Below are 20,375 nucleotides of genomic sequence, written 5' to 3'. Positions count from 1 at the left end.
CTCACTGGGACTGACCTATCCAAACGTTAAGGAATACCCTATTTTGATATTTGACCCTATAATTTTTTTCTTTTTGGTTTTGGAAAAAATTAGTCTGGGTTTCATACTATATTTCAGTGGAGTTTGGGGCTCTATAAAAGAATGCACCAGCCCTGCTAAAATACTTGAAAATAAAGTGATGCTAAGCACGTTGTGGATTCCCAACTCGTATACGGTTCAAAAGAAATCAAAAGTCTTTATCGAGGGATAATGTTTATTGCAAATTTTGCTTTGGGGTTATATAATCCACCAAAGGCAGAACGAGTGACTCACAGGTACAACATTTGTCCTCCGTCATCTAGGATGAAAGTATTTAAATATCAGTAACAAATTCCTATTGTTAGGTTTCCTAAATATGGTAGAACAAAGGATATTTTGCCCATATCTTCAATCAACATATGAATAATCCACATTATGAAAATGGCAAAGTTGCAGAATCCTATCATTGGGGGGGGGTGGGAAAGAGTACATCATAATTGAGTACAGCAAATTTGGATAAGTATTGTCCCTCAATACACTCCTTTTTGATGTTTATAAAAATCTATATTATTTAGCATCAGCCTTTTTTTAAGTTGGCCTGTGTGCCCCTCCAGTATTTTCCATTCTGTATATGACATGTTTATGGCATTCCAGCTTTGTTTCATTTGAATTACCAGTATTTTAACAAAAGATCAAACCAATATCTTTTTAGATCTCAAACACAGATAATCATGAAAAGACAGTAACTGGAATATCTATTATAAATCAGAATCAGATGCCCATGGTAAGAAGATAATATCTTTATTTACAGGCTAATAAAAAAATATTTAACTCAAATTAACAGGATAATAGAAAGTTGTGGCACCTTACACTTCTTGTCACCAACCTTAGCTGTGAAGAGGGTGTATGAGAAAATTATACAATAAATAAGGATTATATAAAAGAAACAGACATCACCTTCTATTGTAGATAGATGGCCCTCACAAATAAAACTAATCTGCTTAAAATTCATCTTTCTAATCTTTAGACTGCAATTAAATATACCATTCTGCTTTTTTTCAACAAGCTAAGCGCAATGAACATAAATCAACTAAAAGTCTTCTTTTTAAATATCTGATAATTAGAGGCCTGGTCTAGAGAGGCACTTTTAAACTGGGTAAAGCCTTGAATATGATACATTAATCTCAATTTCCTGAAGCTCTTGTACATTTCTTTTACTGGCCACGTTTACACAATTAGAAATTCTTCATCTAACAAGGAAGTTCACATGAATACTCCAATGTTTCCTTTCGTTATTGTGAAGTGGTGAAAAATATGAAACAGTGAGCCACCCCAGTGGTAGTGCTGTGTACTGCCAGGTGGAGGGTCTGGTTTTCATTCTCTAAGCAGACGTCTGCTATTTGGGTTGGCTGTGGCTGGAATGCCCTTGAGGGAGGGGAGATTTAGCTGTCACGTAATGGAAACACCCAGTGGCCAGACTAAAGATGCACTTGCACCAGGTTCTAGGAGTGGAAATAGATGGCTTTTGCTGCAATGATGCTGGCGAGTACAATAAAATGGGGGGAAAATTCTGGGTATTTGTAAATTAAGTTTTATGGCATTTTAGCCCAATAGAAGCCAGTTCTGATTGAGCTGGAAACTCAAAAAGATTAGGAGATAACTGCCACTCCAATATAACAAGACCCTCCTCCTCCCCCACCCAAAAAATTGTACAACAACTGTCCAAAGCATATCATCATAGAACAAGGTTAGCGTTAAAGGCCATGCCACCATTTCAATTGTATGACTTCATGTCAAGATAAAGAAAATGAAGAAGAGCACAAAGCTCTTGCTCCAATACTGTCAAGAAAAATGAGGAGAACAGCAAAAGGCAAAAGAAGCTGAGTTTTTGGTATAAGATGTTACATAGTTGCTTAGGTAAAAAAAAGACCTGAGGTCCATCAAGTCCAACTTTCTTTAGCTGTGTCCAAGTATGAAATGACCTCTTCAGACTCCAAGAAGCAGGGTGCGAGGAGACTAGAAGAGCAAAATGATTGTCCATTCAAGAGCTGAAAGTCACTTTACAGTTTGTTCCTTAAAAACACAACATATCAACTTTCCAACTCTTATCAGATTCATAGCAGCCAGCATCTCCAGTATTTGGCAAAATAAGCAGGAACACACCTCGTAAGCTTGTCATCCTAGTCAAAGGCTTCCAAAACAGTAACGTGTAAGGAGAGACAGTGGTGATCCAATGCAATCTGATTGCATTGTCTTGCGTAGCTCTTTAGTCAGAAAGCTGCAGCAGCAGAAAACATCACCCTGCCCCTCCTTCAGTACTGTAATGGTAAAGCACACAGGAAAACTGCAACTTTCAAACATGGTGGTCAGTGCACATTATCAGAACCCTTCAGGTCAGATATACCATAATGGAAAAGGTTTAACAGATATGTTGCTTTATAGCACCGAACACATATTGCGTTCTGAAATGCAACTGCAGAGCTCGTGTCATACAAGAAGCATCAGGTGCAGAAGAAAAAAAAGTCTTCATCAATAAATATGTTCTTTGTTCACCCAACCCTATCGTCAGACATTTTTTTATGCTCAGAAGGCAATATACAGAAGTGTTTTAATATGAAGTCATAACATAACAATATGAAATGAGCTATAATAAAATAAAAACATGACCTTAAAGTAAATACAAAAGCTCAGCTGCGGAAATGAAACCACAAAAACAAAGACTAGATATAATGAGCAACAGTTACACACAAGAATTATAAATAGAAAAATCTTTGAATAAAGTATATACATTTTGAAAAGCTCTCTATAAACAAATATATATAGTGCACCGAGGAGACAAAAATAACTGTTTTACATCACAAATTTTGACCATTAAACATGGGGCAAACTGATATTACTCTAAAGGCCTTGGATTTTCTTTGTATGTCTGCTTATATAGCGATATCTGTAAAAGCTATTCTACATCAATTCTGGTTTCAAAATGTGAATCTTGCCCTTTCACATTTGAACACATCCCAGCCCGCAGAGCAGGAACACATAAGCAGGCATGTCATGCTTTTAACCTGGGGTAGTAACAATGGTTCTATTATAGAAATCTTATATAATTTGTATACAGAGTGTATGTGGGTTCTGCTACATCTACAGAAAAGGAAAGAGGCAAAATCCAAATCTGTATCTCTTTCTCATGCACTGAACATGCCTCTGGCCTTTAGATGCATATCAATATCAGCCACTTTTAGATAAAAACAGGTCATAGAAGGCAATAGGCTTTCTTTCCAACTATAGCAGTTTTAGTACCAGGAGACCACAATACAGTTTATGAACAACTCAAAACGTATAAAATCATCTCTCGTCACTCTGAAATAGAACTTGCCTTCAGTAAATTGGAGCCTTGTATGTTGTTATGGTATAACTTATGAACACTGTCTACTAACTTTCACCAAAATACTGTGTGCTCAAATACTTCCTGAAAAATATTCTTCCAGCACTGACTGGCAATGAGTTTATCCAAGGAAAACATGAGGATGCCAACTTTATACTCCACAGAAGAAAAACCTTGTGACGCAAGCGGATAATGACTGATTAAACTGGGTTAAGTAGCAGGATCCACAATAAAAAGGTAGAGCTCAACTGGTAAACTAGTTGCTTTTTATGACACCACTCTGGGAAAAATATTTCCATTTGAAAATATGCACTATCAAACGCCTAAATACAGAACTTGGGGAGCAGATGGCATAAACGTAAAAGCGTGTGTGGGATTTCTTCATTTAGACTGAGATATGTACTTTGCCACTGTACCTTTGCTAAAGCAAGAATTAAACAGAAATAGAAGGAATAGAATGTAACAGCTACAATACTTCATTCTAGATCTTGTGTCCTTCAATGCCCCTCTGCACAGGCTTTGGTGTTACAGTTCTAGGCGGGTTACAAGTAACATGTCAACGATTATTGATCAGAACAGAAAAAAACAAGACCATTTTACACCTTTAGAATTGCTCACAATGAAGCCCTGAGGTTACCGCCATTTAGGCAACAGCAATACAGCCTTCCCTTTGATTTTCTATATAGTCCTGCTTTCTATACATGTTGGAACAGTCTCCTGATTCTGGGATCTTCCCGGCAGCCACGTCAGTCCTGCCATGGGCTGTTTACGACAAGGACTCAGCAGAATCCGCTAACTTGAAGACGGTGTCGTCTGAGGCAGTCTCACTGGACGTTCCAAGGTCTCCATTTTCATGACCCTCCAGGGCTGGCTTTCTCTCAAAGGCTGTAGAAATGTAAAATAAAGAATCGGATTTACTAAAACCTGGGGGGTCACCTGAATAATAACTTTCCATGAAATTCCTCCACAATTTATTTAGAGAAGTCTTAGATATAGGAAGGTTTTTCTATCAAGCTTGGTAATCTGTAAATTAAGCAGTCGCACAAAATGTACTTAGATTTAAATTAGAAGTATTCGGACATGTTGTGTATGCAATGTCAAGTCTAATTAACCCTTCAGCTGCTGAGTCAGCATTATCTCAGACAGATTCAACACTTCTACACATGAGATCACATCAGCATGAGATCACATCAACTACTCCTCAACTGCAGACACCAATTGGAACTTTTAGCTTTTACTGGATTGCTGGACATGTTGTTGATATAATGGGGAAGAAAAATGTTGGAAAAGAAGGATCCTAATATTTATTACATTAGTAACACTTTGCATTTATGTACCCTTTTTGTGTAGCCTTTAATACAAATTAGCATATACAGCCATCAGTACTTGGTGGTTAGAGTTGTTGCATTTCAAGCTCTGCTTCCGTGCTTCTACTGCGCAAGTCACATTTCTACATATCTGATGACAAATGATAAAGTGTGGCGATTGATAAGTGACAGAAAATAAACAAAGCCGGTATATATCTGAAAAAAAAAGCTGTAGCATCTTATTGCTACAAAGCAAGAATTGACATTTGAAGTGTTTTCCTTTACATGGAAGCTTCATGATGCTGTTTTGACAAATTAATTGAACCTGGTTTCTACTGGGATTACACCAAAAACCTTTATTGGCAGCTACCTAGAATTTTTCCACTATTTTTATTTTTAACCATTTTTATTATTCATTTCAACAACTGCGATACAAGTCACTGTTACAAAAAGCGTAACACATGAACAGGAACGGGTTCATTGGTTAGTTCTGCCCAATGCCTGCATATAATAACTTGTATCATATTCTATCCCCTACTGAACATTCCCCTATTTACCCATTCTTCCCCCCCCCCCCATGTCCATCATCATGTTATCCCATTCTGACACCAAAATCCCTATTGAATACATATATGAATATATATACAAACACACATACACACGATGTCAGCAGCCATTCAAGATTAAGCTTCTAGTCTGGTAAGACAGCATTGCAAGTACGCATCCCATATTAATAGGAAAGATCTACACTTTCTGGTTATGTCCATCTTATCAACATATTTCTTGTTCACACACATGAGACATATTTGATTTTTCCATTGCGTTAGAGATGAGGATTCTTTTCCCACCCAAGGCTGCAAAATGCATTTTTTAGCCAACAATAAGAACTTTGGAATCTAAAGCTGCACAAATATCTTTCCTAAAAACGTCCCCCGCCTGGTATCAAACAATACATCTGTGTCCATTGGTAACTGTATTCCCGTGACCCAAAAAATATAGTGGGCTATAGATTTCTAAAAAGAGCTTATCCTAAGGCATCCCCAAAATTGATGTCCCAGAATTCTTGGCACTTGATTGCATTTTTCACAGATGTCAAAGGGTGCAATATGCATTTGAAATGCTTTCTTTTGAGAGCAATATCATCTCATTAGGAACTTATATTGTACTTCCCTTAAATCTATATTGCATTTAATAGATCCTATTTTCTTAAAACAGATAGCATATTGAAATTTCGTAAGGTTCAAGTCAATCTTCAATTTGACAATATTCATCCAAAATCAATCTGTGGTTTCAGATTCAAAAGATGACGATAAAAGTATGAGATAGAGTGCCGAGTTGGGTCCTCTATATCAAATATTTCCAACAATAGCACCCTGCTTTCCTCCACTCCAATCTTGTACTTTTAGGGACTGAATGTAGCTTTTAGTTTGCAGATAAGAAAAATGTTTATTATCCAACCCAAAGTCATCAGCCCCCTCCTCAGTCAATAACTGTCCTATCATGCTTAGTCCCTTAGCAGCCCACTGTGCAAAAATTGCACGATGAGTGTCAGGCACAAAGGGTAAGAATTGAGAAATGTTGCTTTTTAATTTTAAAGAGGAAGAGAGATGTTGCCACGACAGAATCAAAGGAGTGACTAAAGAACACTCCCGCCGAAACCTCGGAAGTGCCATTATCAAGGAATGCAAAAGATACCCGAAACTGCCTGAAGAAAAAAAGTTCTTTACCTCAATGGGAGTATACAAATTTGCTCCCAACAGCCAGTTCACCATGAGACGCTAATTATAAGCCACACTGTATAATTTCAAATCAGCTAAACCTGGTGCATCATGTTCCCATTTACGCATTCATTTGGCCAAGACTATTTGGGGTTTCTTATTCTTCCAAAGATTATCACCGAATCATACTTTCTACCTGAGCCACATTCTCTCTTGATAGGTAGCATGGTATTGTCTGGAACAAATTCAAATGATCCTTTTACCAAAATGGTTGTAAGACATTAACTCTGCCCGCCAGAAGTATTGGAAAATCCCTCCAGGCCCTCAACAATGTGATGGTGGATTGCAACATCCTTTGGAAATGTAGCTTACTCAATTTTGTCAGGTCTTTATGCAAAATAATACCTAATTATATAAAGCAATCAGTTACCCACCACATTGGGAAATCCTCTCCCCAATTTTGCCTTATCTCACTAATTACTGGCAAAGCCTCACATTTAACCAGGTTTAATTTAAACCCTGCCAAAAGTCCCCACTTCCCCCAAGAAGATTCTCATAGATGCTTGCAGATCTGCAATATGGAGAAGGATATCGGCAGCAAAGAGACAACTTGAAACATTCCCTCAATTGCTCCCCAATAGGGATACCCGCAATATTTGTTATCCTGCATCTTGCATAGAAATGATTCCAGAGAAAAAAATAAACAGTAGGGGGGACAAAGGGCATCCTTGCCTTGTCCCCCTACCCAACAAACTCCTCTGAATAATAGCCATTAACTGAGATATAGGTGCAGGGATCATGATATAATGTTCGTACCACCTGAAGGAAGAATCCCAATATCCCAAAAGCTTCCAGAGCCTGTAGCATAAAATTCCTTTGTAGCCTATCAAATGTCTTTTTGGTATCTAAACTCAATAGTACAGAAAGGATTTGACTTTGCTTACTACTTATTAAAGAAGCAATAATTTGTGGATAATCATAATGGTGTAATGACGCTTTATGAAACCTACCTGTTCCCTTCCTATTATCTGTGGAAGAATTCTTGCTTACCGATTAGACATGAGCTTCGTTAAAAGCTTAAAGGTACTGCGCAGGCGTCCATGTGTGCGCAGATCCCAGCGTGCGCACATGGACGCACCGTTTTTATAACATGTGTGCGCCTGCATGCACATGAGCGCCCAAATTTTATATCGACGCAGGCGGGGGGGGGGGGGGGGGGGGATTTTCTCAGAAATGCGATAGAGCATTGCCTGTTCTCTCCCAGTCTGCTCTAATAAAGGAGCAAACTGGGAGAGAACTTCCTAACTCCCTAGCTAACCTGCCTGCCTTTTCCCCTATGCTCCCTAACCATCTTTTTTTTTTTTTTTAAAGCTTACCTGTTCTATGGAGCAGCAGTAAATTGCATGGGCTGGCCGGCTGCCAGTGCACGCTTCAGCAGGACAGCGCCTAATCGTGCTGTCCCAGTCCGCCCACACCCCACCCAGACCCTGCTCCCAGCCCGCCACGTTTTTCAAACCCGGCTCTTCCACGTGAACTGGGGAGATGTGCGTGGCCCAGCCACAGGCGTATTTCCCAGTATTGGTGCACGCCAGCATTTTAAAATGTACCCTTTAAGTGTCAAAAGTTTGCAAGCATATCGAACGATATTACATGGGAGAAGTACGGTCTCTCTCGGTTTTTGGAAACACTGTTATTATGGCACTATTTGCTGCTAAAAGGAACTTCTGTAGTTCAATCAAATGTGTAAGCAACCTAAGGATGCGACCAATTTTAACATTAACAACTTAAAGAATTCTGCCGGAAGGTCATCAGGCTCTGGCGCCTTTAACAACTTAGTGTCCTTAATTTCTTGTGCAATTTCTTGAAGTTGGATAGGCTGGTTTAATTGTCCTAACTGTTCCACTGTTAGTTGAGGTAGTTGTGCAGAGTATAGGTATTCTGAAATATCCTGCTCTGGTTCCGGACATGTTGTATCCAACTCCTGATCAACGTTTTTAAAAACATTACTAATATCTTTTCCAGGATAGTCCAGCCGCCCCATCTTATCTCACATTGTTATACATTGAGTACCCGACCATATTTTAATCAAATTAGCCAGTGTTCTACCAATTTTATTCCCATGCGGAAAAAATTTATCTCTATAAATATGCCGATCCCTTTTTTGCCCTTTGGTGAAGCAACATATTTAAAGCAGCCTACGTTTCAAAAAAATTGTCTCCTTGTGTCTATGTTAGGGCATTGATCATATTTTTATTTAACCCTATAAATATGTTTCTCCAGAGATAGGATTTCTGCGGACAAAGCTTTCCGCCTGGCAGCCTTATATGAAATATCCCAAGGAATAACACTACCTTAGCTGTTTCCCAAAACAGAATTGGGGAGGCTTGATGTTCCTGATTGAATAATTCATATTCTTCCCACTTTTTGACCAAATAATCTCTAAATGCAAGATCACTGTATTTATTTAGTTAGTTAGTTTCTTTTATAGACCGTCGTTCGGGAGATTTATCCCATCGCAACTGTTTACATCCAGGCACAAAAAGCTACAATATAAAATTAACAGTGCCAACATAAACATCCGGTACAAAATCATAAAATATACTATTAAAAATAAAACAAATATTTGAACTCTAACAATATATTAAAAACTTAATAAAAACAAGTAGTAAAAATATAATGATGTCTAACTAAAAAATTTGTAACGTGTGTAACCCAAGGAATAAATGAAAAATTCCATACATATCCTACCATTGCTTATCTCTCCTAATTCTTAATGAAAGCCTGCTGATAAACCCAAGTTTTTAGCAATCCTTTAAATAATTTATGATTTTGCTGTACAAACACCCAGGGAACTGCCAGCTTTTCCTCAGCTCCTCCAGGTGAAATCCCTCTAGATCAAGCCAAGTTGGGGCATGAACAGAGATTATCAAAGGCCGAAACCCTAGAAAAGATTCCCCTGTCAGGAAGAAATCTATTTTAGACTGTGTACCATGAGCTCGAGATACATGGATAAATTCTCTGTCTAGGGGATGTAATGCTCTCCATGTAGCCACCAGATCCACTGCCTGACACAAACACCTGACTCCTTTACTCAAGGTTTGTGATGTGACTGCAGTAGTATTAGATCTGTCCAAAGAATTACGTAGTACGCAGTTAAATACCTACCACCAATGAGGTATGTGAGTACTGTGTTAAGATCCCCACTATATGTACGAAAAAGGCATGATCATAGTTATTAGGTGCGTAGACATTACATATTACAATCAGTTTCCCATACATCGCATCCTCTACTATCACTTATCAACCTTTTCCATCTGATATTACCCTTGTATCTTGGAAAGGACATTCTTCCTTATTAAAACTGCTATTCTCGCTTTTCTGGTACCAGACTGTGATGAATAATTGAATAAAATTTTCAGCATGTTTATAATAAAAAAAAAATACATGCAAATTGTAATATAGTTTTTACAGCAATTTCTTAGTATGATTTTGTTTTTGTTTGCTTACAACTTCCTTAGATATACAAACTGAAGCAACAGACTTGGTCAGGTCTGAGCTCTGCCATCACATTTTAAAACTAAGAAGGCTGGCCAGCTGCATCCTAGAGCTGTACAATGTGTTCAGTTCTTGAGCCTGGCTTCTGTTCACCACAGCTGAGTTTGGGGGTGGAGGAAATACTGCATAGATTTTGATCATAGTTCTCTTGGCTGACAAAGAGCATACTTGTTCTGGGTTCTGGTGCTTCTTAGATAGAGGCCTGCTGTGATAACTGGGCTAGATAGGGTAGGCTTAAAAATGGTGGAGAGGTCACGTGATGTGGTGAGAGTGCGCAGATGTGACTGTGCTACTCCAGGGCCCCACTCCCTACATCTAATTTCATAGACCTTGTCATTGTGGCAATCTTTTCAAACTGTGGCTATTTATGCAAGTGCTGACGGCTAGCAAAGTATTGGTGACTTTTTCTGCCACATTATTTTTACTAATGGTCACAAAACTGGTTCGAAAGGACAAGCAGAAGCTGGTGGCGGTGAGTAAGATGGCTGACACTGCAAGTAACCCTCCGTCACCACAGAAACCTGTAGGGGGAGCCCAGGGATATAGCAGAAGTGATCCAGTCTGCAATAGATGATAAATTAGGCAAGCTTCACTTGTGATTTGATGAGATACAATCCCTGCTTACTGAGCATATGCGCCGGATAATAATTTTTAACTTTTATAGTAAAATGGGATGGCTGGTCAGTGACTAAGCGCTATAAGGTGTTACAAGCTTTACAGTGATGAAGGACAAATATCGCGCTATATCAGAAAACTCAACTAGAGGCCACTGAACACAAATTGTGTAGACAATGGGTGGGTATTGTACATTGTTTTATGTTTGTTTCAAGCTTCTGATTTACTTGTATTTGACTTTGTGGTGTAGCAGCAAATGTATACAAACTTGCACAGCAGCAGAACTGCTTGCTGTGTCAGTACTTGACAAATCCTGCATTTTGTTGTTTTAGTTTGCAGATCTGTGCTCTTGAGCCACAGTTAGAAGCAAATGTCAGTCATTCCCATTTTACCAACCCTGCCAGTCTTGATATCCGGAAACACAAAAAGACCATGCAACAAAAATGTCAGGTTAGTTGGCAGTTCCCTTCTTGAATTTGCTCTTATTTGGAAATCCATTTTCAATTACACACAGATATGTATACTGCCCCAATATTTTATTTATTTATTTATTTATTTAACACTTTTTTATACCGACCTTCATAGTAATAACCATATCGGATCGGTTTACATAGAACAAGGGTATAACTGAAGCAATAAATAAAAGTAATTAACAATAGAGGTGAATAAGGCAAAGTTACATTTAACAAGGAGTAAAAACTTGGAAACTGCATTACTGAAAGTACTTCTAAACATAACTAGCTGTTAAAGATTTATTTCACTATAGTTACTATTTATTTTAAACAGAAATAAATATGCATGGCTATTTTTCAGTGTATTTATGGTGTGCTTTCCTATGCTTTGATTATGGAAAATCATCATAGCAGCTCACATCCCTGCTCTATAAGTATATAAATCCAACCAACCTTGTAATGGCTTGGCATCTCCACTCCCATCCTTCCTACTGGCACCAGTGCTTCTGCCTTCTTCTAATTCATCTAGGTACAAGCGGTAGCGGTGTCCACTCTCATCTTCATACTCTACATTTTCATCATCAGAGTCCACCTCTGGGGCAACGTACACTACTTCAAACTCAATCTCTCCTCTCTGCAATAAAATCATCCCACAAACATAAAGCTCTCTCCTTTAAAAAATACCATTGGACATTATATTTAAGACTTAATTTGAGAAAATTCAAACTAGTGAGATTAAGGTCTTGATTCACTAAAGGAGAATTAGTTCTTACCTGTTAATTTTCGTTCCTGTAGTACCATGGATTAGTCCAGACTGTGGGTTGAGCCTCCTTTCCAGCAGGTGGAGACAGACCAAAACTGAAAGGATATCCTATATGAGGACAGAGCCTACCCTGTAACCCTTCAGTATAACGAATGTCAAAGCAGAAAACAATAAAACCAGAGTAGGATCAAGCAAGTAACCATAAAGCTCAATGGAGCAACTGTAGAACAATTGAGTAAACTGATAGAAACTAACCACTCTTGCATATACTTGGTACTTGAAAACACCAAGGCTTCCGGTATATTTGCTCAGTATTCTTGCACAAAAATGATGTCTTGAAATCTGCAACCTGCAAGGAAATCAAGCTTTGAGAGGACAGAAAAAGACAACAGACGGGGAAGGGCGTCTGGACTGATCCGTGGTACTACAGGAACGAAAATTAACAGGTAAGAACTAATTTTCCTTTCCCTGTACGTACCCGGATCAGTCCAGACTGTGGGATGTACCAAAGCTTCCCTAAACCGGGTGGGACAGAGCCCGTCCCGCTCGAAGCACTTGCCGCCCAAAAGAACCAAAGACCGGAGCTTGCACATCCAGATGGTAGTGTCGAGCAAAGGTATGCAGAGACATCCAAGTGGCGGTCCTGCAAATCTCCTGCGGAGAGACCGACTGACTCTCCGCCCAGGAGGTAGCTTGAGAGCGCAGTGAATAAGCCTTCAGGCCCTCAGGAACCGCCCGACCTTGGCAAAGGTAGGCCGAGGAGATCGCTTCCTTCAACCACCTTGCAATAGTGGTCTTAGAAGCCGGCTTACCCCGATTGGGCCCACTCCAGAGAACAAAGAGATGGTCCGAGGCTCGAAAGTCATTGGTAACCTGGAGATAGCAAAGTAAGACTCGTTTTGCATCTAGTTTACGGAGATCGCCCCCAGTCATACCTGCAATCTCCTCTGGGGGAAACGCAGGGAGTTCCACCGACTGGATGACGTGGAAGGAAAAGACAACCTTGGGCAAGAAGGAAGGGACTGTCTTGAGGATTACTCCGGAATAAAAAAACGCAAAAAAAGGTTCCCGTCAGGACAGCGCCTGGATCTCGGAGATCTGGCGAGCGGAGGAAACAGAGACAAGAAAGACAGTCTTGAGTGTGAGATCTTTTAAGGTAGCACGACGGAGAGGTTCGAACGGAGCCGTACAGAGAGCCCGAAGGACCAGATTAAGACTCCACGACGGACAAGTTGGCCGAGAAGGTGGACGTAGGTGCTTGACGCCCTTCAAGAACCGAATCACGTCCGGATGTCCCGCTAAGGAATGACCTTCTACCCGACCCAGGAGAGAGCCGAGAGCGGAGACTTGTACACGCAGAGAACTGAAGGAGAGACCCTTGGAGTGGACATTCTGGAGGAAAGAGAAAACCAAGGAAACCGGGGCGGAGCGTGTGGGAACACCGGACTCCGCACAAACAGACTCAAACACCTTCCAGATACGCCAGGGAAGTCTACTGTTTCCGGGCCCGCAGCAAGGTGGAGATGACCTCCTCCTTATAGCCCTTGCGTCTTAAGCATCGCCATTCAAAAGCCAGGCGGCTAGACAGAAGCGATCGGCCTGGTTGAAAAAGACTGGTCCCTGACAGAGGAGCCGAGGAAGGTGGCCCAACCGCAGGGGTCCATCCGTCGCTAGGTTGACAAGATCTGCGAACCACAGTCTGAGCAGCCACTCTGGCGCTACCAGCACCACGGGTCCCCGGTGAAGCTCTATTCTTCTGAGAACTTTTCCCACCAGGGGCCACAGGGGGAACAGGATCCTGAGGTCCTGGGTCCGCAGGGGAAACGGGGGGCAGAGGCACTCCCGGAACCATCCCCACCCGAGCCGGCCCCGAGGGCTCCTCAACCGGGCCAGAAATCAATGGTGCGGAACGGGGAACTTCCTCCTCCTCATGCAGGCTAGCTATATAAGATTATGCATAAGGAGGACAAATTCAGGTGAAAAAATGGGACCTAATCTTCCCGGGGATTGGGGGGGGGGGGGGGGGTGTCAGGGAACCCTTCCTGGGGGCCCGCGGAGCTCAAATCGGGGGGTGACTAAGAAAAAAATCAGCTCCCCAGCCCCAGGAAGCTCTGAAAACAGAGCCAACGAAAAATCCAAAATGTCTGCCGTACCCGGGTTTTCCCGACCCAGGAAAGGCCTGGCCATGCTTGGGGAAGTCTATCTTCGGGCTAAATTTGCCTGCCCTGCTGAGGAGGGACCTTCTCCACCCGGCAGGCAGGCAGAGCAGAGACCCTCACGAGAAAAACGGGAGGAGGGATGCCCACAGGAGAGGCAGGCTGTCTGCCGCGGCATGGCTGAAGAAAAAAAAAAAAGCTGCAGAGAGAAAAAAATGTGATTGACAGCCTGAAGGCCTGGAGAGAAGCAGGGGGGAAACCTGCTGACTCCTGCCTGTCTGGCTGCCGGTTCAAGCCCTGAAGAAGCCAAAAAAATAAAAAAAAGATGGGTCTACTGCTGAAGGTAAGAAATAAAAGCACTTTGACTACTTTTAAAACTTATACCTTTTTTTTTTTTTTAAACTGAGCACAGCAGTGCGAAGTTAAGACCCCTCGGCAGCCAGAGGAGGGGGAGATGAGAACTGGACTAACAGACTCGGTCCCCACACCTGGAAGTGATAACGGACACAGGCTATGCAGTGCACAAGGGGCAAAGCCCTCCTGAGTCCGGCACAAGCCAGGAGACGGAGCTGTCTCCTGAAGAAAAAAATCAAAACTCCCTAACTTTTTTTTTTTTTTTTATTAAAGGAAGAAAGTCAGAGAATATCCCTAAGGAAGAAGTACTTGCTTGATCCGAGAAGTAAAGAAGGAGGAGACTGAAGGGAGACCTGCTGCACCTGCTGGAGACAGACAAATACTGAAGGGTTATGCTTTCAGTTTTGGTCTGTCTTCACCTGCTGGAAAGGAGGCTAAACCCACAGTCTGGACTGATCCGAGTACATACAGGGAAAGCTTTTTTCCCCCCCACATTCTGGAATAATGAGAAAAAAAATAAATTAAAAAAACTTAGTCATGCCCTAAGTTTTTAACTAATCTAAACTAACAAAAGTCACAATCTACTGATTTATCAAAAAGGAAATCAAGTCAGTTGGAACTTTAAAAAAACAAGCAAACAACTTTTTAACACTGATATTACTTAGAATAAATAGTAAAACCTATACAAAATCCAGAAAAATACAGAACATACAAAAACATCAAAACCCCTCATACAAAATATTTCAAACCCTCCAGATCGGTGCATGTACGCTATACACAGTATAGAATTATTCCAAACTAAAGATTCTCATATAACCTTTTGTGCTTTAAGGATGGCATGGGAAACCTGCAAGGAGCGGCAGTTGCACTTCTAAATGGGACACGATGGGATTCAGAACTGGGTTCCATGTGGGAATTTGATCTGCTTTGAATAAATGATCATAAAATTGCTGTTAGGCAGACTAAATGGGCCTTTTCATTTTTATCTGTAGTCATTTACTATGTTACTATATTTTATGAGCCAGACTACAGAGGAGGACAGGAGCAGAGGTTGGAAGTAAACAATATTTCAACAGCGTACAGAGACATTTTTAGACTCCCTTGACTTGACTACAGGCATAAGAAATGTTACCCCAGGCAGCCAAGAGTACAATAGCAAGGTCAAATAGTAGGAGTGAAAGTGAATACTGTTGTCTAATATCTGCAAAAAAACTGGAAAGAAATTGAGATACCACTCCATGGATTAAAATCCGGGCTTTTAGGCATGGACCTTTACTGGTCCCAGAAAGCAGTACGGAAGACGGTCTATAGAAGCCAGGAGGCAAATAACAAAATCGTAAACCAGTCGTCTATATTTTCGGAGATTATTTATTCAGGAGGTGCAATAAACATACAAACATCAATTTTCAATTGCCCAACTCAGGCCGGGTTTCGCCTCTAGAAAAGACCACGTCAGGGGCTACAAAATAAGAATTGTAAAGAAGCTAAGATACACAATCTACGTATTATAATTCTAATTAAAATTAAATATTTAAAATTAAAAACTATCTTTATTAAAAAACAGTAATAGTAACAAATATGATAGATAGATTTAATAGGCAGATAACATACACACAAAACTACTTTATATCATAGTTATACCTTGTGTATTCTTTAAAATCCAAAAACAAGGAAGCTTTCTCACGTAGATTGTGTATCTTAGCTTCTTTACAATTCTTATTTTGTAGCCCCTGACGCAGCCCTTTCTAGAGACGAAACTCGGCCTGAGTCGGGAAATTGAAAATTGAGGTTTGTATGCTTATTGGATCTCCTGAATAAATAATCTCTGAAAATATAGACGACAGGTCTACGATTTTGTTATTTGCCTCATGGACCTTTACTGGCCACTGTTGGAATCAGGATACTGCCTCCAAGAGATGTATTTATACCTGTAACCAAGACGGCAAACTATCAAGCACTGGTGTGGTCCCATTTTTACACAGCAAAACCAACCAGCCGTCTCCAGAAGGACATTGATGGATAAAAAGAAACGATGACTGCATCATTTCAGCAATGTTTGGTATACTATATGCTCTAGCATCTGTCCTGCAGTTGATTAAATGCTCATGTGTTAAGAACAAATGTTTAGCACCTTTCAAATGCTTGGCCTTTAACTTACTTCCAAGGTTTCAAAACCTGTCCTACCAACACTGTAAGCCAGGTGGGTTTTCAATGTATCCAAAATGAATATGCCTGAGATAGATTGGCATATACTGGCAACATATGCAGTTATATCAAATGTATATTCATTGTACATATGCTAAAAGTCTGTATTTATTTATTTATTTATTTGAAGTCTCTTTTATACCGATATCCGTTTGCACATCGCATCGGTTCACAAAAAACAAAAACTTTTGGGCGGAGCCCTTACATATAACAGCAGAAAACAATTAACTTTTGGGCAGAGCCCAAAAGTTTGTATGATTGTAGGGTCAACTGAACAGGTTTTTGGGAACCACTCATCTACCTTATACTGAAGTGTTCACATGGAGTGGAGACGAACTCCTTTGTGATAATGGTTTCCCAGTCGAGGTTCTAAATACTACAGTTGAGTCCTGACGTGGAATATCATTACTAAGTAATTCCTTTTATAAAATAATTTTATGTTGCAGATATTGTGCTTCACTATGGAAGGTTTCTGGTACACTGTTTTATTTTTCTGAAATAAATTGCAGTTATACATCTTGTGAGCCAACCTCATAACTATACTGTCCCCATTTATTTATTTAATCTTGCCACATGCATTCGCATAAAACAGTCTGTAATGATTTATTGAAAAAGTAAAGAAAGAACATACAACAAGTGCTAACATAAGAATATATAAGATATGCCATACTGGGTCATACCAAGGGTCCATCAAAGCCCAGCATCGTGTTTCCAACAGTGGTCAATCCAGGTTACAAGTACTTGGCAAGTACCCAAACAAATAGATCACATGCTACTAATGCCAGCAACAAGCAGTGGCTATTCCTGATTGATTAACAGCAGTTTTTGGACTTCTCCAAGAATTCATCCAAACCTTTTTTTAAATCCAGCTACACTAACTGCCTTAACCACATCCTCAGGCAATGAATTCTAGAAATTAATTGTGCATTGAGTAAAAAATATTTTTTTTCTGATTTGTTTTAAATGTGCTATTTGCTAACTTCATGGAGTGCCCCCTAGTCCTTGTATTATCTGAGAGTAAATAACAGATTCACATTTACCGATTAAAGTCCTTTCATTATTTTGTAGACCTCTATCATATCCTCCTTCAGCCATCTCTTCTCCAAGCTGAACAGCCCTAACCTCTTTATTCCTTTCTCATAGGAGATGCATTCCATGTCCTTTATCATTTTGGTCACCCTTCTCTGAACTTTCACCAGTGCAACTCTATTTTTTTTTTCGAGATGCGGCAACTAGAATTGCACACAGTATTCAAGGTGCGTTCTCACCATGGAGTAAGAAGTATTAAGACAATCTCAGTTTTATTTGAAATTCCTCTTCCTAATAATTCTTAATGTTTTGTTTGCTTTGACTGCCATAGCATACTGAGTTGAGAACACTTTTTTATTTTTATTAGGTAAGCAACTTCACTTTCTCGATGAAAAAAACAGAATAAATTTAGCCATACTACCAAGCTGAGGGTTGCAGAGGGAATTTGTAGCTTTCTTTTTCTTTTTTTGCTACCAGAAAGTAGGAAGGCAATGGAACTTAAGCACTTGTTTTAAACAGAATTACTATCCTTGCGAGAATCTTCTTCAAGACAGTAATGTTTGATGGAAGTATGTATGGATGACCACGTAACTTAAAATATGGAATAGGTGTAAAACAGATGTGCTACAGATGCTGACTCTGCTTTCACTTGATGAGCTTTTATTTTGTCAGAAATAGCATTTTCAGATTGTTTGTAAGAGAATGAGATACAATCTGATATCCATGTAGATAACATTTGTTTTGCTACTAGTAAAACCTTGATTTACTGTGCCAAAGGAAAAGTCATTTAGATTTTCTACACGCATTTATTCTATCCAAATAAAACAATAATGCTCTTGTATAATCAATGTGCAAAGAGCTCTCTCAGCATTGTTGGCATATGGCTTTGAAAAGAATTTTGGAAGAACAATGAATTGATTCAAGTAGAACTGAGAAATGACTTTTGGTAAGAATTTTGGTTGAGTTCTCAGAACTACTTTATTCTTGAAAATGTTAATATAGGACTCCTGAATAACTAGAGCCTGGAGTTCGCTTATTCTTCAAGCTGATCTAAGAACATAAGAAAATGCCATACTGGGTCAGACCAAGGGTCCATCAAGCCCAGCATCCTGTTTCCAACAGTGGCCAATCCAGGCCATAAGAACCTGGCAAGTACCCAACCTAACTGTTCAAAATTACTTTCCAAATTAAAAACTTGAGATCCACTGTAGCTAATGGTTGAAATGAAGATATTAATTGAATAAGGGCTATGTTTAGGTCCTTCTAGGCTGGGGGAACCTTAATAGGAGGGCAAAGGGTAAATAGGGCTTTTATAAACTTTGTTACCATGGGATGACGAGAGATTGGCTGGCGCTCTGCGAATGATGGTATGCAGCTATGGCACTTAGTTTGAGTCTCACTGAATTAGACTTTAGGCCAGTATTTGAGAGAGATGAAAAAGATAAAGAAGGAGATATTGAAGTCCAACAGCAGTGGAGCAGTTAAATCAATTCTCTGAGAAGCACATCAAGTGGTAAATCTTGTCCATTTAAAGTTATAAGAGCGACTAATGGAATATTTTCTTGCTGATAAAATAATGTATTTTACCTTGTTGGGAAAAGGCCTTGTGGATAATAGCTTTCAATATGCATGCTGTTAGTGCTAGAGATGAATGCTATGGTGCAGAAACAAGATAGTGTTTGAGTTAGCAAAATTGGAAATATTCACAGCCATACTGATTGAGCTGTTGCTAATCATTGCACCCATGGGAACCAGAACTGACAAGGTCAAAAAGAGGTGACAAGTTGTGCTTTGTCTTTACTGAGTTTGAAGATAGTTTTTGAGATTAGTGGAAGAAGAGGACATGCAGAAGGCATGATTTCCACACAATGACTAAAACGTCTATTACCAGAACATTCGGTGCTGGTCTCCTTGAACAGTATAGAGGAAGTTTGTATTTCAGAATCTTTGTGAAGAGATCTATCGCTGGTGTTTCCTATAGCTGAAAAAAATACTGAACTGTACTGAGATGTAGCAACCATTTGTGATGTTAGAGGAGTCTTCTTAATAATAATGAGACCAATAAAAAATATCCACCAAGCTAAACTTGCCCCTTCTTCTCTTAAACACATCAAACACGTTGCCACAAGAGACCGCTCTTTCACCATAGCCGGAACCAACATCTGGAACAAAATGCCCACGGACCTGCGTCTCGAACCCTGCCATAAGAAATTCAAACAAAACCTCAAAACCTGGCTGTTTGAACAAGCTTATACGCTATGAACACCTCTTATTCTGAAATGCCGTTTACATGTTCCCTGTCTCCCTGGACCTATTCCTCTCCCCAATTTATTTCTCTCTCTGCTAATTTCTCCTTTTCACCCGCCCACCCCCCGTTTATGATTTTTGACTTGCCATTAACTAATGGAATATGACTCTCAACAGTTCAACTGCTTTTTGTTCTTAACTGGTTTCGTTATTGATTTATATTATGTTTTTGTTCTTAAATTGTTCTTAAATGATTCTTATTATGTCCACCTTAATTTCATATTATCTGTAAAGCCTGTTGCTAATTTATTGTTTATTGTAAACAGAGGTGATTTTTTTTTATGTGCCGCGGTATATAAAAAAATCACCAAATAAATAAATAATAAAATCCGCTATGACATTCAGTTTCCATGGGAGATGCATGACAAACTATATTTGTCTTTCCACTGACCAGTTCCACAGTCTGCATGTTTCTTTGCATAGACGTTTTGCTCCCTACTTCCTTGTTGAGGTAGTACATGTCTACTTGATTGTCTGGATTAGCAAACTGGTTCCTATTACCATTTCTCGAAGA

At 39.8% G+C, this 20,375-nt stretch overlaps 1 protein-coding gene across 2 annotated transcripts in view; it reads right to left on the bottom strand.

Moving 5' to 3' along the window:
• Positions 1-796: 796 nt before the first annotated feature.
• The window catches only part of GOPC (golgi associated PDZ and coiled-coil motif containing), a 110,464-nt gene continuing 90,885 nt past the window's right edge, over positions 797-20,375 (bottom strand). For both annotated transcript variants that reach the window (XM_029596436.1, XM_029596437.1), the window contains 2 exons: positions 11,501-11,681; positions 797-4,285 (listed from right to left, as the gene is read on the bottom strand). In XM_029596436.1, coding sequence (XP_029452296.1) covers positions 4,167-4,285; positions 11,501-11,681 — 300 coding nt within the window. In that variant the 3' untranslated portion in view covers positions 797-4,166. The remainder of the gene's footprint in view (positions 4,286-11,500; positions 11,682-20,375) is intronic.

The sequence above is a fragment of the Rhinatrema bivittatum genome, chromosome 3 (assembly GCF_901001135.1).
Source record: "Rhinatrema bivittatum chromosome 3, aRhiBiv1.1, whole genome shotgun sequence".
In the NCBI taxonomy this organism is placed as follows: Eukaryota; Metazoa; Chordata; class Amphibia; order Gymnophiona; family Rhinatrematidae; genus Rhinatrema; species Rhinatrema bivittatum.
This window is presented reverse-complemented; position numbering and strand designations above follow the sequence as displayed.